Source organism: Oncorhynchus clarkii, chromosome 2 (assembly GCF_045791955.1).
Source record: "Oncorhynchus clarkii lewisi isolate Uvic-CL-2024 chromosome 2, UVic_Ocla_1.0, whole genome shotgun sequence".
Classification (NCBI taxonomy): Eukaryota; Metazoa; Chordata; class Actinopteri; order Salmoniformes; family Salmonidae; genus Oncorhynchus; species Oncorhynchus clarkii.
The window spans coordinates 6,570,543-6,595,748 of record NC_092148.1 but is presented as its reverse complement, the minus strand read 5'-3'; the positions used below and the strand labels follow the sequence as shown (position 1 = coordinate 6,595,748).

At 41.7% G+C, this 25,206-nt stretch overlaps 1 protein-coding gene across 1 annotated transcript; it reads right to left on the bottom strand.

Annotated features, from left to right (window-relative positions):
- Positions 1-10,508: 10,508 nt before the first annotated feature.
- LOC139378969 (zymogen granule membrane protein 16-like) lies at positions 10,509-12,077 on the bottom strand. Its single transcript, XM_071121623.1, has 3 exons — positions 12,008-12,077; positions 11,558-11,732; positions 10,509-11,202 (listed from the first exon to the last, which is right to left on the bottom strand). The coding sequence occupies exons 1-3, from the start codon at positions 12,075-12,077 to the stop codon at positions 10,836-10,838; spliced, it is 612 nt and encodes a 203-aa protein (XP_070977724.1). The 3' UTR covers positions 10,509-10,835.
- Positions 12,078-25,206: the final 13,129 nt, after the last annotated feature.

Sequence of the window (25,206 nt, the reverse complement as noted above, 5' to 3'; positions counted from 1 at the left end):
TATATCTCTCTACTTTCTGGCAAGAGAAACAGATTCTGACGATTAGAACAGTTTCCCACAACCTGCCTGCCTAATGAATAGAATGGAATGGGGATATATCTGTCTGTCACTGAACTTAATCATCATAATAACAGGAAAGTCCAACCCAGAGCCAGAAAGTATCACCTAAGTTCATGATCTCACCGCAGTGTCGAGCCTGTTTGACTACTTGATGGAGCAGAAAAATGCTTGGCATTGCTTTTAGGGGTAATATTTAGATCGGACCAATAAAAATGTTATTTTGTCATTGATACAAAGTTCCACAAAGGCCCCAATAGATGCTGCATATTAGGCCAAGTCCATGAGGGGTATAAGACACAAACTCAGCAAAAAAAGAAACGTCCCTTTTTCAGGACCCTGTATTTCAAAGATAATTGGTCAAATCCAAATAACTTCAACCAATCTTCGTTGTAAAGTGTTTAACACTTTTTCCCATGCTTGTTCCATGAACCATAAACAATTAATGAACATTCACCTATGGAACGGTCGTTAAGACACTAACACACACACACACACACACACACACACACACACACACACACACACACACACACACACACACGCACACACACACACACACACACACACACACACACACACACACACACACACACACACACGGTAGGCAATTAAGGTCACAGTTATGAAAACGTAGGACACTAAATAGGCCTTTCTACTGACTCTGAAAAACACCAAAAGAAAGATGCCCAGGGTCCCTGCTCATCTGCGTGAACATGCCTTAGGCATGCTGCAAAGAAGCATGAGGACTGCAGATGCTTGGGGCCAGGGCAATAAATTGCAATGTCCAAACTGTAAGACGCCTAAGACAGCGCCACAGGGGAGACAGGACGGACAGCTGATCGTCCTCGCAATGGCAGACCACGTGTAACAACACCTGCACAGGATCGGTACATCTGAACATAACACCTGTGGGACAGGTACAGGATGGCAACAACAACATCAGAAACATCAGTTACATCAGAAATGCACAATCCCTCCATCAGTGCTCAGACTGTCCGCAATAGTCTTAGAGAGGCAGGACTGAGGGCTTGTAGGCCTGTTGTAAGGCAGGTCCTCACCAGATATCACCGTCAACAATGTTGCCTTTCGGCACAACTCCACCGTCATTGGACCAGACAGGACTGGAAAAAAGTGTTTTTGGCTCACCAGGTTTTATGGTCGGATTTGCGTCGAAAGAATGAGCGTTACACCGAGGCCTGTACTCCGGAGCGGGATCTATTTGGAGGTGGAGGGTCCGTCATGGTCTGGGGCGGTGTGTCACAGCATCATCGGACTGAGCTTGTTGTCATTGCAGACAATCTCAACGCTGTGCGTTACAGGGAAGACATCCTCCTCCCTCATGTGGTACCCATTCTGCAGGCTCATCATGATCCCTCATCCTCATCCCTCCACCATGACAATGCCACCATCCATACTGCTCGTTCTGTGCGTGATTTTCTGCAAGACAGGAATGTCAGTATTCTGACATGGCCAGCAAAGAGCCCGCATCTCAATCCCTTTGAGCAATTCTGGGACCTGTTGGATCGGAGGGTGAGGACTGGGGACATTCCCCCCAGAAATGTCCAGGAACTTACAGGTGCCTTGGTGGAAGAGTGGGGTAACATCTCACAGCAAGAACTGGCAAATCTGGTGCAGTCCATAAGGAGGAGATGCACTGCAGTACTTAATGCAGCTGGTGGCCACACCAGATACTGACAGTTGCTTTTGATTTTGACCCCCCAATGTTCAGGCACACATTATTCCATTTCTGTTAGTCACATGTCTGTGGAACTTGTTCTGTTTATGTCTCAGTTGTTGAATCGTATTATGTTCATACAAATATTTACACATGTTAAGTTTGCTGAAAATAAACGTAGTTGACAGTGAGAGGACGTTTCTTTTTAGATTAAATAAATAACAAATAATAATACATTATTTATCATTATTAAATATTAAAGAGTGGGGAGACACACTTAGAAACCTTGCCTTAAACATAATGATTTAAAACACAGTACACACACACACACACACACACACACACACACACACACACACACACACACACACACACACACACACACACACACACACACACACACACACACACACACACACACACACACACACACACACACACAGGAATGAGGATATGCTAAAAACTCTGTCACACAAAACTTTGAACAACAATCCGAACTATGAAACTTGAGATCAGGTCAAGGTAGCTATATTCGTCTATAGACTTCTATAGTCTTTCATCCTATAATCGTCTGTTCCATGCACTTCAAATCAAATCAAATCAAATTTATTTATATAGCCCTTCGTACATCAGCTGATATATCAAAGTGCTGTACATAAACCCAGCCTAAAACCCCAAACAGCAAGCAATGCAGGTGTAGAAGCACGGTGGCTAGGAAAAACTCCCTAGAAAGGCCAAAACCTAGGAAGAAACCTAGAGAGGAACCAGGCTATGTGGGGTGGCCAGTCCTCTTCTGGCTGTGCCGGGTGGAGATTATAACAAAACATGGTCAAGATGTTCAAATGTTCATGAATGACCAGCACGGTCGAATAATAATAAGGCAGAATAGTTGAAACTGGAGCAGCAGCACAGTCAGGTGGACTGGGGACAGCAAGGAGTCATCATGTCAGGTATTCCTGGGGTATGGTCCTAGGGCTCAGGTCCTCCGAGAGAGAGAAAGAAAGAGAGAATTAGAGAGAGCATATGTGGGATGGCCAGTCCTCTTCTGGCTGTGCCGGGTGGAGATTATAACAGAACATGGCCAAGATGTTCAAATGTTCATAAATGACCAGCATGGTCGAATAATAATAAGGCAGAACAGTTGAAACTGGAGCAGCAGCACAGCCAGGTGGACTGGGGACAGCAAGGAGTCATCATGTCAGGTAGTCCTGGGGCATGGTCCTAGGGCTCAGGTCCTCCGAGAGAGAGAAAGAGAGAAGGAGAGAATTAGAGAACGCACACTTAGATTCACACAGGACACCGAATAGGACAGGAGAAGTACTCCAGATATAACAAACTGAACTTGAACTTGAACTTGACTTGACCTCGGAGTGTGGTGTCAGAAAAATAACCTCACACTCAACGTCAACAAAACTAAGGAGATGATTGTGGACTTCAGGAAACAGCAGAGGGAACACCCCCCTATCCACGTCGATGGAACAGTAGTGGAGAGGGTAGCAAGTTTTAAGTTCCTCGGCATACACATCACAGACAAACTGAATTGGTCCACTCACACAGACAGCATTGTGAAGAAGGCGCAGCAGCGCCTCTTCAACCTCAGAAGGCTGAAGAAATTCGGCTTGTCACCAAAAGCACTCACAAACTTCTACAGATGCACAATCGAGAGCATCCTGTCGGGCTGTATCACCGCCTGGTACGGCAACTGCTCCGATGTCACAGGAAGGCCATAAAGATCATCAAGGACATCAACCACCCGAGCCACTGCCTGTTCACCCCGCTATCATCCAGAAGGCGAGGTCAGTACAGGTGCATCAAAGCTGGGACCGAGAGACTGAAAAACAGCTTCTATCTCAAGGCCATCAGACTGTTAAACAGCCACCACTAACATTGAGTGGCTGCTGCCAACACACTGACACTGACTCAACTCCAGCCACTTTAATAATGGGAATTGATGGGAAATGATGTAAATATATCACTAGCCACTTTAAACAATACTACCTTATATAATGTTACTTACCCTACATTATTCATCTCATATGCATACGTATATACTGTACTCTATATCATCGACTGTATTCTTATGTAATACATGTATCACTAGCCACTTTAACTATGCCACTTTGTTTACATACTCATCTCATATGTATATACTGTACTCGATACCATCTACTGTATCTTGCCTATGCTGCTCTGTACCATCACTCATTCATATATCCTTATGTACATATTCTTTATCCCCTTACACTGTGTACAAGACAGTAGTTTTGGAATTGTTAGTTAGATTACTTGTTATTACTGCATTGTCGGAACTAGAAGCACAAGCATTTCGCTACACTCGCATTAACATCTGCTAACCATGTGTATGTGACAAATAACGTTTTATTTGATTTGATTTGAACTTGACTGAACTGACTGTAAAATGTGTGCATATATTTCTCTTGTATACAGGGGTGAGAGGATTTGTCAGGACTCTGAGAACGGTTTTGAACATCCAGTTTGGTCTGAGTTAATTACTTCCCTTGGTGTTGGCTGCTTTTTCAGCCCTTCAATGCTTCTTCCTAATGGCTTACTTGTTCTGTTTGAGAACCGGACGTGGAGGAAGGAAGAGGAAATGAAAGTGATTCCAGACCCATCCTTTCTCTCCATCCTCCTCTCTTCTAAATCAGCTGCTCCAGAGACCATAAAAGACCTTCTGCTCGTGATATAAAACATAATTCTGCTAGTTTCATTTTCTTTTTCAATCATCCAGGCTGTATCACAACCGGCCGTGATTGGGAGTCCCATAAAATAAATAAATAAATACAATATGTGGATGAGATAGTTGGATGGGCTATTTACAGATGGGCTATTTACAGATGGGCTATGTGCAGGTGGGCTATGTGCAGGTGCAATGATCTGTGAGCTGCTCTGACAGCTGGTGCTTGAAGTTAGTGAGGGAGATATGAGTCTCCAGCTTCAGCGATTTTTTGCAGTTCGTTCCAGTCATTGGCAGCAGAGAACTGGAAGGAGAGGCGGACAAAGAAGGAATTGGCTTTGGGGGTGACCAGTGAAATATACCTGCTGGAGCGCGTGCTATGGTTGGGTGCTATAGAGTGCTATGGTGACCACTGAACTGAGATAAGGCGCGGCTTTACCTAGCAAAGACTTGTAGATGACCTGGAGCCAGTGGGTTTGGAGTACGAAGCGAGGGCCAGCCAACGAGAGCGTACAGTTTGCAGTGGTGGGTAGTATATGGGGCTTGGGTGACAAAACGGATTGCACTGTGATAGACTGCATCCAATTTGTTGAGTAGAGTGTTGCAGGCTATTTTGTAAATGACATCGCCAAAGTCGAGCATCGGTAGGGTAGTCAGTTTTAGGAGGGTATGTTTGGCAGCATGAGTGAAGGATGCTTTGTTGTGAAATAGGAAGCCGATTCTAGATTTAATTTTGGATTGGATATGCTTAATGCGGGTCTGGAAGGAGAGTTTACAGTCTAACCAGACACCTAGGTATTTGTAGTTGTCCACATATTTTAGGTCAGAACGGACCAGAGTAGTGATGCTGGATGGGCGGCCAGGTGCGGGCAGCAATCGGTTGAAGAGCATGCATTTTGTTTTACTTGCAATTAAGAGCAATTGAAGGCCACGGAAGGAGAGTTGTATGGCATTGAAGCTCGTCTGGAGGTTAGTTAGCACAGGGTCCAAAGAAGGGCCAGAAGAATACAGAATGGTGTTGTCTGCGTAGAGGTGGATCAGGGAATCACCAACAGCAAGAGCGACATCATTGATGTATACATAGAAGAGAGTTGGCCCGAGAATTGAACCCTGTGGCACCCCAGTAGAGACTGCCAGAGGTCTGGACAATAGGCCCTCCGATTTGACACACGGAACTCTACCAGAGAAGTAGTTGGTGAACCAGCCGAGGCAGTCATTTGAGAAGCCAAGGCTGTTTAGTCTGCCGATAAGAATGTGGTGATTGACAGAGTCGAAAGCCTTGATGAAGACGGCTGCACAGTACTGTCTTTTATCGATGGTGGTTATAATATAATTTAGGACCTTGAGCGTGGCTGAGGTGCACCCATGACCAGCTCGGAAACCAGATTGCATAGTGGAGAAGGTACGGTGGGATTAGAAATGGTCGGTGATCTGTTAATTAACCTGGCTTTCGAAGATTTTAGAAGGGAAGGATGGATATAGGTCTATAACAGTTTGGGTCTAGATTGTCTCCCAATTTGAAGTGGGGGATGACCGCGGCAGCTTTCCAATCTTTGGGGATCTCAGACAATATGAAAGTGAGGTTGAATAGGCTAGTAATAGGGGTTGCAACAATGTTGGCAGATAATTTTAGAAAGAGAGGTTCCAGAATGTCTATCCCAGCTGATTTGTATGGGTCCAGATTTTGCAGCTCTTTAAGAACATCAGCTATCTGGATTTGGGTGAAGGAGAAATGGGGAGGCTTGGGCGAGTTGCTGTGGGGGGGTGCAGGGCAGTTGACCGGGGTAGGGGTAGCCAGATGGAAAGCATGGCCAGCTGTAGAAAAATGCTTACTTGGGGAGGAGGCCTCTAATGTTAACATGCATGAAACCAAAGCTTTTAAGTCAACAAATGAATGCGCCTGGGGAATGGGAGTGGAGCTAGGCACTGCTGGGCCTGGATTAACCTCTACATCACCAGAGGAACAGAGGAGGAGTAGGAGAAGGGGACGGCTAAAGGCTATAAGAGCTGGTCGTCTAGTACGTTCGGAACAGTGAGTAAAAGGAGCAGGTTTCTGGGCGCGATTGAATAGATTCAAGGCATAATGTATAGACAAAGGTATGGTAGGGTTTGAATAAAGTGGAGGTGAATCTAGGCATAGAGTGACAATGAGAGAGATATTGTCACTTTAAACATAATTTAAACCAGGTGATGTCACCTCATGTGTGGGAGGCGGAACTGAAGGGTTAGCTAAGGCATATTGAGCAGGGCTAGAGGTTCTACAGTGAAATAAGAGAATAATCACTAACCAGAACAGCAATGGACAAGGCATAATGACATTAGGGAGAGACATGCGTAGCCGAGTGATTATAGGGGTCCAGTGAGTAGTTAAGCTGGCTGGAGACACAGTGATTCAGACAGCTAGTGGGCCGGGGCTAGCAAGTAGCACAAAGGCCTTAGAGGTACGTCGCGACGGAAGAGGTCTGTTGTAGCCTCCTCGTGCGGTAACATCGGCAGACCAGCAGACCAGCATCGGCAGACCAGCCGTGATGGATTGGTAGGGTTCCGCCTGGTCCAATTGGAAAATAGGTATAGTGGCCCAAGAAATTGGCCGATGGACCTATTCAGCTACCAGTCCGATATTCCCTAGACAGCTAGCGGACCGCAGCTAGCAGGCTAGTATATGGGCATTCAGGGGACATCGCGACGGAAGGGCCTGTTGCAAAAAGAACCCTCGGCAGATTATGTCGGTAGTTAAGACGTGATGGATTAGCAGGGCTTCGTGTAGTAATAGGGGTCCAGGACAATTGGCAAAAATAGGTATTGTAGCCCAAGGAGTAGAGCACACTTCTGTTTATTTGAGCTGGTCAGTATGTGTTGGTAATCCTGTCGTATAGTAAAATGCATAAGCGTTGCTCTCCACTTTCTGGAATTCGAGGATGATAGCTAAGGAGGTGGAGAAACACTGAATTGAAGTTCAGTGAATTGAAGTTCACTGAACTGAATTGAAGTTCAGTTTATAAACATTGAGAAAAAAAGTATCTTAACAGCTGATCAGGCCGTTGATTGTGGCTGTGCAAAGTTGCTGGATGTTGGCGAGAAGTGGAGCATGCTTTTGTACACGCTGGTCTAGAGCATTCCAAACATGCTCAATGGGAAACATGTCTGGTGAGTATGCAGGCCATGGAAGAACTGGAACATTTTGAGCTTCCAAGAATTGTGTACAGATCCTTGTGACATTATCATGCTGAAACATGAGGTGAAGGCGGTGGATGAATGGCACGACAATGGTCCTCAGGATCTCGTCACGGTATTTCTGTGCATTCAAATTGCCATCGATAAAAATGCAATTGTGTTCGTTGTCTGCTTATTCCTGCCCATACCATAACCCCAGCGCCACCAAGGGGCACTCTAATTACAATGTTGACATCAGCAAACCGCTCACCCACATGACGCCATACGCTGTCTGCCATCTGGCCGGTATAGTTGAAACCGAGATTTATCTGTGAAGATCACACTTCTCCAGCGGACCAGTGGCCATTGAAGGTGAGCATTTTTCCCACATAAGTCAGGTACATTCCCAAACTGCAGTCAGGTCAAGTCCCTGGTGAGAACGACAAGCACACAGATGAGCTTCCCTGAGACGGTTTCTGACAGTTTGTGCAGAAACTATTTTGTTGTGCAAACCCACAGTTTCATCAACTCTCCGGGTGGCTGGTCTCAGACGATCCCTCAGGGGAAGAAGCCAGATGTGGAGGTCCTGGGCTGGTGTGGTTACATGTGGTCTGAGGTTATGAGGCCGGTTGGAAGTACTGCCAAATTCTCTAAAATGGCATTGAAGGCGGCTTATGGTAGAGAAATTAACATGATCTTCTCTGGTAACAGTGCTGGTGGACATTCCTGCAGTCAGCATGTCAGTTGCACGCTCCCTCAACTTGAAATGCCTGTGACATTTTTTGGGAAACATGGGACCAACACTTTACATGTTGCGTTTTTCTGTTCTTCAGTATATATACACTGAAAACTTGTCATAAACACCTACTGTACATCATTTGAAATGTTGCGCAGGTTGTGCTTTGTGATGCCTTGAGGGTCCAATACAGGGGGATGCATTTACTCAGATTAGTGATTCTGGTCTGAATATACAGTAGTGAAGCAGTAGTCAAGCTAACATTTTAGGATCTATAATAAACTATAATGTAGCATTGTTCAAGGTTTAACAACTATAATTTAAAAAATCACACATAATTTCTTTAAGATTTGCAACCATCCCATTGCAGTATCATCCACATTACACTAAATGCAAATAGCAAAAATGCATATAATTTTTCCCCCATTTAAATCTATGTCTGTTCCTCAAATTAGCTCGGATTTACTGGGACTAAGACAATGTTTCAAGGAACCACAGACTTATTCTGTATAACAAAGACAATACATGTTTTTCCTACTTTCATTCTATCTCACCAAAACTAGTTAAGCAGCTTTAACTGTTGAACCATCCATATACTGTATAAGCCCCATCTATCAAACTGTCTAATCTAGACCATCCATATACTGTATAAACCACATCTATCAAACTGTCTAATCTAGACCATCCATATACTGTATAAACCCCATCTATCAAACTGTCTAATCTAGACCATCCATATACTGTATAAACCACATCTATCAAACTGTCTAATCTAGACCATCCATATACTGTATAAACCCCATCTATCAAACTGTCTAATCTAGACCATCCATATACTGTATCAACCCCATCTATCAAACTGTCTAATCTAGACCATCCATATACTGTATAAACCCCATCTATCAAACTGTCTAATCTAGACCATCCATATACTGTATAAACCCCATCTATCAAACTGTCTAATCTAGACCATCCATATACTGTATAAACCCCATCTATCAAACTGTCTAATCTAGACCATCCATATACTGTATAAACCACATCTATCAAACTGTCTAATCTAGACCATCCATATACTGTATAAACCCCATCTATCAAACTGTCTAATCTAGACCATCCATATACTGCATAAACCACATCTATCAAACTGTCTAATCTAGACCATCCATATACTGTATAAACCACATCTATCAAACTGTCTAATCTAGACCATCCATATACTGTATAAACCACATCTATCAAACTGTCTAATCTAGACCATCCACACAGTCTGTGATTCGTAACAAAGTAGTGTCCTTCCCCACCACTTGTTTTGGTATACAGCTGTACATTGAACAGCTTCCCAAATCTCAGACTTTAGCTTTAACTAAAACACTATGCAGCCCCATATTGTCACAATTATATGGTTTTGGTATGATATGTATTATGATTCTCCTGATTCTACACTTATTGTGGTTATATACTGTGATTTTATTGTGATTCGATGTTCCAAACATTGCTCACTATATGTCTGTGGCAGAGAGACTAGAAATCATGAGAAAGTAATGGAAGTAAAATTTCCTCCAAATATGTGCTTCCTATTTCAAATGAAAACGTTGAACTTTCTATGAAGGAAATAAGAGTTTTAGTGCAGACAGCCAACTAACTCAAAAATAATAGTTTGATATTGTTGATGCGATACGACATGATATATTGTGGAAAATAATATCCGAAATGTAACTATCCATTTTTCCCCTTTCATTACTATTGGATAGGCGTTTCAACGGTCTTGCTGTTATAAATGTAGTTCCTTATTGACACCATTGAGGTAGGGTTTGTTAAGATGACAGATTAGTTTATCGTAGCTTCTGGCCACTACTGTATGTATTGTCTTATCAAAAGGAATACAATGAAATATAATGATTAAAGATATGCTTTTTATTAAAATGTCCAGAAGCAGATGTAGCAGAAAAGGATCAACAAATAACAAATGCAGAGTGTATAAAATAGTGAAGGTGAAACACCCTGAAACACTATTATCTCCCCATAATATTTGATTGTTCCATTAATCAAAGATATAACTCATCCTTTAAATCCCATATGAATCTTTCCTTTATTGTGATAAAATGTGATAACAACGCATGTTGACCCAAGCTGACAGGACTGTTTGAATATTCCTATCCGATGGATGCTTCATGAGAATTTGAACTGAATGAATTTGAATGTTAAGAAATATTTTTGTACTGCTTCAAGTGAGGAATCACCTCAAAAGTACTTCCAAAGTACTCAAAACATTCCAATTCAATCAGTGAAATAAAAGTGAAATAACAAACAGATAGTGAAATAAAAACTGTTCTGTCAGCGTCTGTCAAACATCCGTCCATCATGTAAGGTCAGTTTCCTGGACCCAGATTAAGTTTACTCCTGGACTAAAAAGCATGTTGAATGGAGAATCTCCATTGAAAGTAACTAGTCCAGGATTAGGCTTAATCTGTATCTGGGATACCATCCCAAAGAGCAAGACATACTTTTTTCCCCTAATAAATAGGAGTTACTGTTTCCAGTGCTGTTCCCAGAGTACTGTTTCCAGCCCCTTCCATGTCCACAAATCCCCAGTGGGCTCCGATGGAGGTGATTCCAGCACCGTTGAAGCGACCGCTGAGGATCCTCAGCTCATTGCCCATGTTGGATGGGTAGAAGTTGAAGGAGACCTGGTTGGGCAGGCCGGCTGACAGAGTGCGCCCCATGTTGGTGGTTAACACCAGGTAGCAGATGTAGTCTGCTGGGTTGTACTTCCCAGACACCTCAACGATGGCCTCATCATTAAACAGCTCCATCTCCTGCTTTTCACTCCCTTCGTTACCGAACACAGGAGACCAGGTGTTGCCGTATCTCAGCTGGAACCTAAAACAGAGGAAGCTTTTCTCGTTGGTTGTGTTTTGATAAGGCACATTCAGACTGAGACAGCAGGTAGCGTCAGAGAATATCAAGGAATTACATTTTACATTGTACTCTGGGTTAGATACGATAACAATATTGTTTGGTCATAAACTGAATATGTAATAAACACAACAAATGAATAAATACATAAATACATAAAGAAAGAAAGAAAGAAAGAAAGAGTGTTTGTTGGATAGTGTAGTTGGACTAAGTCGTGGTGAATGTTGGGTAGTGTAGTTGGAATGAGTCAGTAGTGTGTGTTGGGTAGTGTAGTTGGACTGAGTCAGTGGTGTCTGTTCATGGGTCAGAGTCTGCTCACCCGCTGATGTAGTTGTTGCTGTTGTAGTTGTAGTAGTAGTAGTAGTAGTAGTAGTAGTAGTAGTTGTTGGTCTCCCACACTCTGACTCCCGTGATGCGCCCCTCACCGTAGGAAGCAAATGGGGTGCCACCTCCCTGACCCACCGCAGAGGAATACGAGTAGGGGTCTTTGATGGCTAAAATAACATGGCCAATATGTTTACTATATTTACTATATTAATAATACATATTTATATATACATCATTTTATTTTTACCAACACATTTCTGAAAGATCTTTATATCACGAATAAAGTGCAGATGAATTAACTAAAGTACATTCTGCAATGATTTAATCCATCAGTTTATGTCTCAAAGAAGAACTCCTAAGTCTAACTGAAAAGACAAGTTGGTGAAAGCACAAAAGCTATTATTTAATCATTATAATTCAGAATTGTATTTTTATAACTCACGCAAAGCCAAGCAGCCAGCCAAGAACATTGTGACAACCAGGATTAAGAACATTCTGCAAAAGTGAGGCATCAACACTTAAGACCTTTAATTTCAGTCAATTTTACTCTCATTCCATTTCACTTTAAATGGTAAAACTTGAAATAATGTAGTTAATAATGTTTTTCATAGTAGTTTGTCAAAACAAATAAGTAACTTTACCTGTCAGGTCAGTGTTTCCTAGGAGGGAAAATAAAATAACCTTTTGAATTGTGATGTAACTAACAACAAACCATTCTTGAATGTGAAATGTTATAAAACAGCTCTAAAAAGTTGAACCTACTCTTGTTTACTACAATCACTCTTGCAGTGCTAAGCTACTGTCACATTAAAAATAATGTCAGATCATTGAATTTAAATTTTGTGGCAAAAGGGCCAAAATGTTTGTGCCCCAGTACCAAGAAATAATGAGTATTAACTTCATAACATTTCCCACACCAGTATTATGTATTAAATACAAGTGCACATTTTCAATTTAGTTAGTTGTGTAGTTACCCACAGTGCTATCTTGAGATGTGTGTGAAAACCTGTGAAAGCTTCTTGTCTCTCTGTCTCTGCCAGGTCCTTCTAGTCTACTGCTTCCTCAAAGAACTGCATTTATACCTGCTGAACATTCCATCAGCTCTAGATGGAAGGAGCATGACAAAGAACACCTTTAGTCAATCACTATTGAGAAGTCAGACATTGTTTACTAATTGGTCGAGGCTACTTTGGGAGGGAGTATCAAGGAAGTGCTATAAGGAAATAATAATTGTGTTCTTTTGAATTGTAACTAATTAATGATCTGAAATAGGGATTAAAAAAATATACAATCGAACAACCGAACAAATAAAAGAATGTACCAAAATTGTATGAATGTGTGCGAAAATCGCTCAAAATCAGTCTCCCAATCTTCAGTTGTTTTATTACACCAAGAGGAACTCCTTCCCTTTAAACATTAACATGCTGAAAAAGACGTGTGGATCTTGTCATTAACAGGATGGTTAGTTCATTGGTTTGCTCAAATACCTACAGTATTTTATTGTAGAATATTTGTTTCAGAACATGTTTTTCCATTTAATTCTAGATGTGCAGACGAGATTCAACATTTTTATCCTCCATTATTGTCCGACGTTTTCTGCAGTCTGTTACAACACTCACATCTTCATTAAATCACTGGCAACCTGTTCATGTTACTACAGGAAAACAATCTGATTTATTTTTCTGCAGATGAAGCAGATAAATATCAGTAGAAGTTACAAAGTGAGAAAATAAATAAAATATTATATAAACATTACTAAGTGAAATACCCTGAGGCACTTGTTACTACCTATCAATAAAATGTGATAGTTCAATTAACATATTGTTAGATTACTTGTTAGATATTACTGCATGGTCGGAACAAGAAGCACAAGCATTTCGCTACACTCGCATTAACATCTGCTAACCATGTGTATGTGACCAATACAATTTGATTTGATTTGAGAGTAATACAAACACAGTGGGGCAAAAAAGTATTTAGTCAGCCACCAATTGTGCAAGTTCTCCCACTTAAAAGATGAGAGAGGCCTGTAATTTTCATCATAGCTACACATCAACTATGACAGACAAAATGAGAAAAAAAATCCAGAAACACACATTGTAGGATTTTTAATGAATTTATTTGCAAATTATGGTGGCTCATGTAACATGAAACCCACATTTCACATGTTGCATTTAAAAAAAATTGTTGAGTGTAAAGTAGTTAGGTCACATAAAGATGTATGTAATTCATATGAATGAAATCATCAACATGTATTGATCACATCTTTACTAATAAGGCAGAAATGAACTTTAAAGCAGTATCCAAATCCATGTGATATAGTGATCACAATATACAGTGCCTTGCGAAAGTATTCGGCCCCCTTGAACTTTGCGACCTTTTGCCACATTTCAGGCTTCAAACATAAAGATATAAAACTGTATTTTTTTGTGTAGAATCAACAACAAGTGGGACACAATCATGAAGTGGAACGACATTTACTGGATATTTCAAACTTTTTTAACAAATCAAAAACAGAAAAATTGGGCGTGCAAAATTATTCAGCCCCTTTACTTTCAGTGCAGCAAACTCTCTCCAGAAGTTCAGTGAGGATCTCTGAATGATCCAATGTTGACCTAAATGACTAATGATGATAAATACAATCCACCTGTGTGTAATCACGTCTCCGTATAAATGCACCTGCACTGTGATAGTCTCAGAGGTCCGTTAAAAGTGCAGAGAGCATCATGAAGAACAAGGAACACACCAGGCAGGTCCGAGATACTGTTGTGAAGAAGTTTAAAGCCGGATTTGGATACAAAAAGATTTCCCAAGCTTTCAACATCCCAAGGAGCACTGTGCAAGCGATAATATTGAAATGGAAGGAGTATCAGACCACTGCAAATCTACCAAGACCTGGCCGTCCCTCTAAACTTTCAGCTCATACAAGGAGAAGACTGATCAGAGATGCAGCCAAGAGGCCCATGATCACTCTGGATAAACTGCAGAGATCTACAGCTGAGGTGGGAGACTCTGTCCATAGGACAACAATCAGTCGTATATTGCACAAATCTGGCCTTTATGGAAGAGTGGCAAGAAGAAAGCCATTTCTTAAAGATATCCATAAAAAGTGTTGTTTAAAGTTTGCCACAAGCCACCTGGGAGACACACCAAACATGTGGAAGAAGGTGCTCTGGTCAGATTAAACCAAAATTGAACTTTTTGGCAACAATGCAAAACGTTATGTTTGGCGTAAAAGCAACACAGCTGAACACACCATCCCCACTGTCAAACATGGTGGTGGCAGCATCATGGTTTGGGCCTGCTTTTCTTCGGCAGGGACAGGGAAGATGGTTCAAATTGATGGGAAGATGGATGGAGCCAAATACAGGACCATTTTGGAAGAAAACCTGATGGAGTCTGCAAAAGACCTGAGACTGGGACGGAGATTTGTCTTCCAACAAGACAATGATCCAAAACATAAAGCAAAATCTACAATGGAATGGTTCAAAAATAAACATATCCAGGTGTTAGAATGGCCAAGTCAAAGTCCAGACCTGAATCCAATCGAGAATCTGTGGAAAGAACTGAAAACTGCTGTTCACAAATGCTCTCCATCCAACCTCACTGAGCTCGAGCTGTTTTCCAAGGAGGAATGGGAAAAAAATTCAGTCTCTCGATGTGCAAAACTGATAGAGACATACCCCAAGCGACTTACAGCTGTAATCGCAGCAAAAGGTGGCGCTACAAAGTATTAACTTAAAGGGGCTGAATAATTTTGCACGCCCAATTTTTCAGTTTTTGATTTGTTAAAAAAGTTTGAAATATCCAATAAATGTCGTTCCACTTCATGATTGTGTCCCACTTGTTGTTGATTCTTCACAAAAAAATACAGTTTTATATCTTTATGTTTGAAGCCTGAAATGTGGCGAAAGGTCGCAAAGTTCAAGGGGGCCAAATACTTTCGCAAGGCACTGTAATAGCCATATCTAGGAAGTTCCAAAGGCTGGGCCTAATATAGTGTATAAGAGGTCATACAATACGTTTTGTAGTTATTCATATGTTGATGATGTAAAGAATATTTGCTGGTCTGTGGTGTGTAATGAGGAGCAACCAGATCCTGCACTTGACACATTTATCAAATTGCTTATTCCAGTTACTACTGAGCACGCACCCATTAAGAATATGACTGTAAAAACTGTTAAATCCCCTTGGATTGATGAGGAATTGAAAAGTTGTATGGTTGATAGGGATGAGGCAAAAGGTATGGCAAGTAAGTCTGTCAGCCCAACTGATTGGCAAACGTACTGTAAATTAAGAAATCCTGTGACTAAGCTTAAGAAAAAGAAAAAGAAACTATACCATGAAACAAAGATACATTATATAAAGAATGATAGTGAAAAGATTTGGAGCACCTTAAATGACATTTTGGGGGAAAAAGCCAACACGGCTCCATTCATTAAATCAGATGGCTCATTTATCAGATAACCCACTGATATTGCAAACTACTTTAATTACTTTTTCAGATAAACAAACTGAGGGATGACATGCCAGCAACAAACGCTGACACTACACATCCAAGTATATCTGACCAAATTATCAAAGACAGGAATTGCACTTTTGAATTCTGTAAAGTCAGTGTGGTACATTTTTTTTATTGTTGTCTATCAACAATGACAAGCCACCGGGGTCTGACAATCTGGATGGATAATTACTGAGGATAATAGTGGACGATATTGCTACTCCATCAATTTAAGCCTACTAGAAAGTGTGTGCCCTCAGGCCTGTAGGCAAGCTAAAGTCTTTCCACTACCCCAGAATAGTAAAGCCCCCTTTACTGGCTCATATAGCTGACCAGTCAGTCTGTTACCAACCCTTAGTTTACTTCTGGAAAGAATTGTGCTTGACCAGATGCCGGTGCGGTAGGTAACTTAGTGGTTAGAGTGTTGGGCCAGTATCTGAAAGGTTGCTGGATCGAATCCCCGAGCTGACAAGGTAAAAATCTGTCATTCTGCCCCTGAATAAGACATTTAACCCACTGTTCCCCGGTAGGCCGTCATTGTAAATATGAATTTGTTCTTAACTGACTTGTCTAGTTAAATATTTGTATTTTTTAAATACTTTGATATTTCACAGTAAACAAATTGACAACAGACTTTCAGCACGCACATAGGGAAGGACACTCAACAAGCATGGCACTTACACAAATGACTGATGAATGGCTCAGAGAAATTGATGATAAAATGATTGTGGGGGCTGTCTTGTTAGACTTCAGTGCAGTTTTTGACGTTATGGATCATAGTCTGCTGTTATGACTTTACACCCCCTGCTATAACGTGGATAAAGAGTTACTGTCTAACAGAACACAGAGGGTGTTCTTTATTGGAAGCCTCTCAAACATGGAACTAGGTAGAAGCAGGAATTTCCCAGGGTAGCTGTTTAGCCCCTTGCTTTTTTCAATCTTTACTAACGACATGCCACTGGCTTTGAGTAAGGCCAGTGTGTCTATGTTTGCAGATGACTCAACACTATACACGTCAGCTACTACAGCAACTGAAATGACTGAAACACTTAACAAAGAGTTGCAGTTAGTTTCGGAATGGGTAGCAAGGACTAAGTTAGTCCTAAATATTTCCGAAAATAAAAGTTTTATATTTTGTACAAATCATTCACTAAACGCTGAATCTCAACTACACCTCATATTGAATAATGTGGAAATTGAGCAAGTTGAGGTGATTAAACTGCTTGGAGTAACTCTGGATTGTAAACTGTCATTGTCAAAACCTATTGATACCACGGTAGCTAAGATGGGGAGAAGTCTGTCTATAATAAAATGCTGCTCTGCCTTCTTAACAACAGTATCAACAAGGCAGGTCCTACAGGCCCTGGTTTAACAACACTATCAACAAGGCAGATCCTACAGGCCCTGGTTGTGTCACACCTGTTCAGTCATGTGGTCAGGTGCCACAAAGAGGGAGTTGGGAAAATTGCAGTTGGCTCAGAACAAAGCAGCCCGGCTGGCTCTTAAAAGCACAAGGAGAGCTAACATTAATGACATGCATGTCAATCTCTCATGGCTCAAAGTGGAGTTGAGATTGACATTACTTGTTTCTGTAAGAGGTGTTGACAAGCTGAAGATACCGAGCTGTCTGTTAAAATACTGGCACCCATGCATACCCCACAAGACATGCCACCATAGGTCTCGTGATACTCCCCAAGTCCAGAACAGACTATGGGAGGCGCACAGTACTACATAGAGCCATGACTACATGGAACTCTATTCCACATCAGGTAACTGATGCATGCACTAGAATCAGATTTTAAAAGCAGGTAAAAATACACCTTATGGAACAGCGTGGACTGTGAAGTAACACAAACATAGGCACAGACACATGCATACACACACATGATAACATACGCACTATGCACACATATACATGGATTTTGCATTGTAGATATGTGGTAGTGGAGTATGGGCCTGAGGGCACACACTTGGTGTGTTGTGAATTCTGTAATGAATGTTTTGTAATGTTTTTAAAATTGTACAACTGCCCTAATTTTGACGGACCCCAGGAAGAGTAGCTGCTGCCTTGGCAGCATGGGGATCCATAATAAACCCCAGGAAGAGTAGCTGCTGCCTTGGCAGCATGGGGATCCATAATAAACCCCCGGAAGAGTAGCTGCTGCCTTGGCAGCATGGTGATCCATAATAAACCCCAGGAAGAGTAGCTGCTGCCTTGGCAGCATGGGGATCCATAATAAACCCCAGGAAGAGTAGCTGCTGCCTTGGCAGCATGGGGATCCAAAATAAACCCCAGGAAGAGTAGCTGCTGCCTTGGCAGCATGGGGATCCATAATAAACCCCAGGAAGAGTAGCTGCTGCCTTGGCAGCATGGGGATCCATAATAAACCCCAGGAAGAGTAGCTGCTGCCTTGGCAGCATGGGGATCCATAATAAACCCCAGGAAGAGTAGCTGCTGCCTTGGCAGCATGGGGATCCATAATAAACCCCAGGAAGAGTAGCTGCTGCCTTGGCAGCATGGGGATCCATAATAAACCCCAGGAAGAGTAGCTGCTGCCTTGGCAGCATGGGGATCCATAATAAACCCCAGGAAGAGTAGCTGCTGCCTTGGCAGCATGGGGATCCATAATAAACCCCAGGAAGAGTAGCTGCTGCCTTGGCAGCATGGGGATCCATAATAAACCCCAGGAAGAGTAGCTGCTGCCTTGGCAGCATGGGGATCCATAATAAACCCCAGGAAGAGTAGCTGCTGCCTTGGCAGCATGGGGATCCATAATAAACCCCAGGAAGAGTAGCTGCTGCCTTGGCAGCATGGGGATCCAAAATAAATACATATACAAATAACCCCTAGAGTCTATTGACTTGGTTACAGTACTGGTTGAATGATGGTTAACTGACAGATTCCAGCAATTTTCTGATATCTCTAACATTTAATGTGAATGATTCACTCCTCTAAAACAGACCTGTGTGTGGAGATATATCTCTCTCCTTTCTGGCAAGAGAAACAGATTCTGACGATTAGAGCAGTTTCCCACAACCTGCCTGCCTAATGAATAGAACGGAATGGGGATATATCTGTCTGTCACTGAACTTAATCATCATAACAACAGGAAAGTCCAACCCAGAGCCAGAAAGTATCACCTAAGTTCATGATCTCACCGCAGTGTCGAATCTGTTTGACTACTTGATGGAGCAGAAAAATGCTTGGCATTGCTTTTAGGGGTAATATTTAGATCGGACCAATTTTAAAAAAATGTTGTCACTTAGCACAAAGTTCAACAAAGGCCCCAATAGATGCTACATATTAGTCCAAATCTAGAAGGGGTAATATACATGCATTATTTATCTCTATTAAATGCAGACTAAGAGAGCAGTACACTGATTCACAACATGTTAACAGATTGCAAAGGAATACCTTACCCATACAAGAACAATACACAACAGAGACAAATGAAACGAGAGAAATGAAAAGAGAATAATGAAAGAGACAAATTACATTATTTCAAAAGCACCTCGTCTTCCCTTCAAAGAAAATAGTTTTTAGGATGGATGATGATACACTGTCAGCGAAACTATCAAAATGATCAAACATTGAGAGATGAAAGATACATTATTTTATATCTTTCTTTCTTATTTTCTTGGTCAATTATTGGAAATGGCATCCATGAATACAACACTGATAGGAATTTTAAAAATATATACACTAAACAAAATAACAATTACATTAATATACCAGATGAATTCGAAATTCACATTTGTTTATATTTTTCATTTGACCAAATTAGTCTTATTGAGATAAAAAAAAAAAAAAAACATTTTTAAGAATGACCTTGTCAAAATAGCAGCACATAAGGTTTCATACAGAGACACATTGACAACATAAAACACCAATCACAACAATATAAAAACATCAATATACACATTGAGCAGACAAGATGCTTTGGTTGGGGTGTAGTGCATCTACAGGTAGGTGTCAACACATTGAGCAGACAAGATGCTTTGGTTGGGGTGTAGTGCATCTACAGGTAGGTGTCAACACATTGAGCAGACAAGATGCTTTGGTTGGGGTGTAGTGCATCTACAGGTAGGTGTCAACACATTGACTGCCACATTCCCCCACTTCATTGTTCAGGTCAACAAGATACAATCATGTGAGATTACACGGTAGTTCTGATTGGTCTGCTGGACAACACAAGAACATTTCAATTCAAATTATTATATTTTAGAATCAGTCTCCCCATCTTTAGTTGTTTCTGACACAGGATTTGCAGAACTATGAAACCATGTCGTTTTTTGTGTGTGTCTTATCTTGTGTTGAAATGTAGTTTTTTTGAGTTCAGGTAGCTTGACTATTGTCTATAAACTTCTATAGAATTTCATCCTATAATTGTTTGTTCCATACACTTGAACTTGACTGAACTGACTGTAAAACACTCTAATCACTTGCATACATGCATCCCCTTTTTAAACAATCAGCATTCAGAATTAGACCCACCTGTTGCATTGTTAACCGCTAAGCCACAATGGGGTGTGGTATATTGCAAATATACTACGGCTAAGGGCTGTTGTTGAGCATGACTCAACGTGGTTTGCCTTGATACGGCCCTTAGCCGTGGTATATTGTCCATATATCACAAACCCCTGAGGTGCCTTATTGCTATTATAAACTGGTTACCAACGTAATAAGAGCAGTAGAATAAATGTTTTGTCATAACCGTGGTATTTGGTATGATATACCACAGCTGTCAGCCAATCAGCATTCAGGGCTTGAACCACCAAGATTATAATCATAAATTAACAATGCGAAAAAACAAAGTGAATGTGCGTTTGATGAAGGTTACTATGGAGTATCCCGGTGACCTTTTGACCTTCATACCATCTATAGCGGACTTAAAACAAAAAAAAGATCATTATGAATATTCTACAGGACAACGTCACAAGAGATACCCTTCTGGAGGTTTTCACTCAATCCCCAGTTGTAACTAACCTGATTTATCTTATAAACCAGTGAATTATTAGAATCAGGTGTGCTAGATTAAGGTTGGAATGAAAAGCTACAGGATGGTAGCTCTCCAGGAACAGGGTTCTTATAATGAGACTATGGTGCATTGTATTATGGAGAATAGTTGTGTGTTGATTGGTTTGATGAATAAGTTCTGTTAGCAGGACTAATTGAGCCCATCATTTGGTTTTACTGCTAACCTACAAAGCATTACATGGGCTTGCTCCTACCTATCTCTCTGATTTGGTCCTGCCGTACATACCTACACGTACGCTACGGTCACAAGACACAGGCCTCCTAACTGTCCCTAGAATTTCTAAACAAACCGTTGGAGGTGGGGCTTTCTATTATAGAGCTCCATTTTACGGAATTGTCTGCCTACCAATTTGAGAGACGCAGACTCGTTCTCAACCTTTAATCTCTCTAGGGTACGTGGGACGGTCCCACCTCGTCAACAGCCAGTGAAACTGCAGGGCACCAAATTCAAAACAACAGAAATCCCATAATTAAAATTCCTCAAACATACATGCATTTTAAAGATAAACTTGTTGTGAATACAGCCTGTTGGGGAATAATCAGAACTAGTTGGTAACATAGGTAAGATGTTTTATATTCATCATATGTTTGTAAGTTACTTCTCATCAGAATGTGTTTGTATAATACTGTGGCGTGGGTTGCAGTATCTGTTCTCTGTCAAGACTATGTTATTTGGGCCGGAGAGAGGGGAAGAGGTCAAGCGTGTATCTCTTGGCTCCACAATGTCTGTGTTCCAGTCAATGTGTCTCTGTGATCTTGTCAAGGAGGTGGATTTGATATATGCCTGTTGATATAAGGATTTGTTTATGGTTCTGAGTTTGAGAAAATAACATAGTTTAGGAGACAAAGCTGAACGATAAATTATGCCGATGCTGTCTGGCTATCTGTGTCTTTGCTATAAAGGATCTCAGTTGCAATGTGTAAGGGACTCTCAGAGAATTCATTGATAGACACTGAATTGATCTGAGAGTCACAGGGTTGTGATGGAGCTCATATAATTAAAGATGGACTTTGTGATAACTAACTCTGACTTGTGTGTGGTTTGCTCTCATGATTGGGTAAATACAGGAAATTTCCACGACAAGCCACAGTGTCCGATTTCAAAAAGGTTTTACGACGAAAGCAAAAAACGATTATGTTTTACGTCACAAAAAGCAGAAATATAGATAAAATTAATCACTTACCTTTGATGCTTTGTGTTCCACAATAAATGTTTGTTTTATTCGATAATGTCCATCATTTATGTCCAAATACCTCCTTGTTGTTCGCGCGTTCAGTTCACAATCCAAACTCACAACGCGTGTGCAAGTCCAGCGGAAAGAACAGACAAAAAGTCCAAAAAGTAATATTAGAAACATGTCAAACGAAGTATAGATTCAATCTTTAGGATGTTTTTAACATAAATCTTCAATAATGTTTCAACCGGAGAATTCCTTTGTCTGTAGAATTGCAATGGAACAGAGCTCGCTCTCACGTGAACGCGCAAGACTGAGCTCGTGGCTCTCTGGCAGACCTCTGACTCAATCCCCTCTCATTCCCCTCCCCACTTCACAGTAGAAGCATCAAAGAAGGTTCTAAAGACTGTTGACATCTAGTGGAAGCCTTAGGAAGTGCAATATGACCCCATAGACACTGTTTATTCGATAGGCCAAGAGATGAAAAACTACAAACCTCAGATTTCCCACTTCCTGGTTGGATTTTTTCTCAGGTTTTTGCCTGCCATATGAGTTCTGTTATACTCACAGACATCATTCAAACAGTTTTAGAAACGTCAGAGTGTTTTCTATCCAAATCTACTAATTATATGCATATTCTATATTATTTTATGGCTGAGTAGCAGGCAGTTTAATTTGGGCATGCTTTTCAACCAAAATGTCCAATGCTGCCCCCTACCCTAGAGAACTTAAGTATTTTTTGAAGACTCATCTCTTCAGTAGGTCCTATGATTGAGTGTAGTCTGGCCCAGGAGTGTGAAGGTGAACGGAAAGGCACTGGAGCAACGAACCGCCCTTGCTGTCTCTGCCTGGCTGGTTCCTCTCTCTCCACTGGGATTCTCTGCCTCTAACCCTATTACAGGGGCTGAGTTACTGGCTTGCTGGTGCTCTTCCATGCCGTCCCTAGGAAGGGTGCGTGACTTGAATGGGTTGAGTCACTGATGTGATCTTCCTGTCTGGGTTGGCGCCCCCCTTGGGTTGTGCCAATCTTTGTGGGCTATACTCGGCCTTGTCTCAGGATGGTGGTTGAAGATATCCCTCTAGTGGTTGAAGATATCCCTCTAGTGATGTGGGGGCTGTGCTTTGGCAAAGTGGGTGGGGTTATATCCTGCCTGTTTGGCCCTGTCCGGGGGTATCGTCGGACTGGGCCACAGTGTTTCCCGACCCCTCCGGTCTCAGCCTCCAGTATTTATGCTGCAGTAGTTTATGTGTCGAGGGGCTAGGGTCAGTCTGTTATATCTGGAGTGTTTCTCCTTTTTAATCCGGTGTCCTGTGTGAATTTAAGTATGCTCTCTTCTAATTCTTTCTTTCTTTCTCTCTCTCTGAGGACCTGAGCCCTAGGACCATGCCTCAGGACTACCTGGCCTGATGACTCCTTGCTGTCCCCAGTCCACCTGGCCGTGCTGCTGCTCCAGTTTCAAATGTTCTGCTTGCGGATATGGAACCCTGGACTGTTCACCAGATGTACTACCTGTCCCAGATCTGCTGTTTTCAACTCTCTAGAGACAGCAGGAGCAGTAGAGATACTCTGAATGATCGTCTATGAAAAGCCAACTGACATTTACTCCTGAGGTGCTGAACTGTTGCACCCTCGACAACCACTGTGATTATTATTATTTGACCCTGCTGGTCATCTATGAACATTTGAACATCTTGGCCATGTTCTGTTATAATCTCCACCCAGCACAGACAGAAGAGGACTGGTTCCTCTCTAGGTTTCTTCCTAGGTTCGGGCCTTTCTAGGGAGTTTTTCCTAGCCACCGTGCTTCTACATCTGCATTGCTTGCTGTTTGTGGTTTTAGGCTGGGTTTCTGTACAGCACTTTGAGATATTAGCTGATGTAAGAAGGACTTTATAAATACCTGTTGTCATATCAAGAAAAAAGCATTAATGTATACCATTATGTATATTATTAACTAATTATAAACTCATCGGCCAGTTTATTAGGCTTCCCCATCTTGTCCCGGGTTGGAGCCCCCTTTGCCTCCACAACAGCCTGACTTCTTTGGGGCATGGATTCTACAAGTCGTAGACATTCCACAGGGATGTTGGTCCATGCTGACACAATGGTATCACACAGTTGCTGCAGATTGGACAGAGGTACTCCACCACCACCAGCCTGTACCATTGACACCAGGCAGGATGGGTCCATGGACTCATTCTGCTTACGATAGTGTAATGTTAGAATATGAAAAATAAAATAGTCACCTTTAGTCTTGTTAGTCAACTCTGATGATGAGTCTGTAGCTGCTCTTCCATTTGAGATGAGAATGGGTTATGATTATACCTCCACGTATGTATATTCTTAAAGTATTCCTACGTACTATTGCACCCTGCCTCGTAAGCCCTCCTATCTGTAGATGTACAGTACCTACAAGATTCCCAAAACAATATTTTTAACTGTCTTACATGCAGTCTATCACAGTGCAATCCGTTTTGTCACCAAAGCCCCATATACTTCCCACCATTGCGACCTGTACGCTCTCGTTGGCTGGCCCTCGCTTCATACTCGTCGCCAAACCCACTGGCTCCATGTCATCTACAAGACCCTGCTAGGTAAAGTCCCCCCTTATCTCAGCTCGCTGGTCACCATTGCATCTCCCACCTGTAGCACACGCTCCAGCAGGTATATCTCTCTAGTCACCCCCAAAACCAATTCTTTCTTTGGCCGCCTCTCCTTCCAGTTCTCTGCTGCCAATGACTGGAATGAACTACAAAAATCTCTGAAACTGGAAACACTTATCTCCCTCACTAGCTTTAAGCACCAACTGTCAGAGCAGCTTACTGCACCTGTACATAGCCCACCTATAATTTAGCCCAAACAACTACCTCTTTCCCTACTGTATTTAATTTATTTATTTATTTTGCTCCTTTGCACCCCCATTATT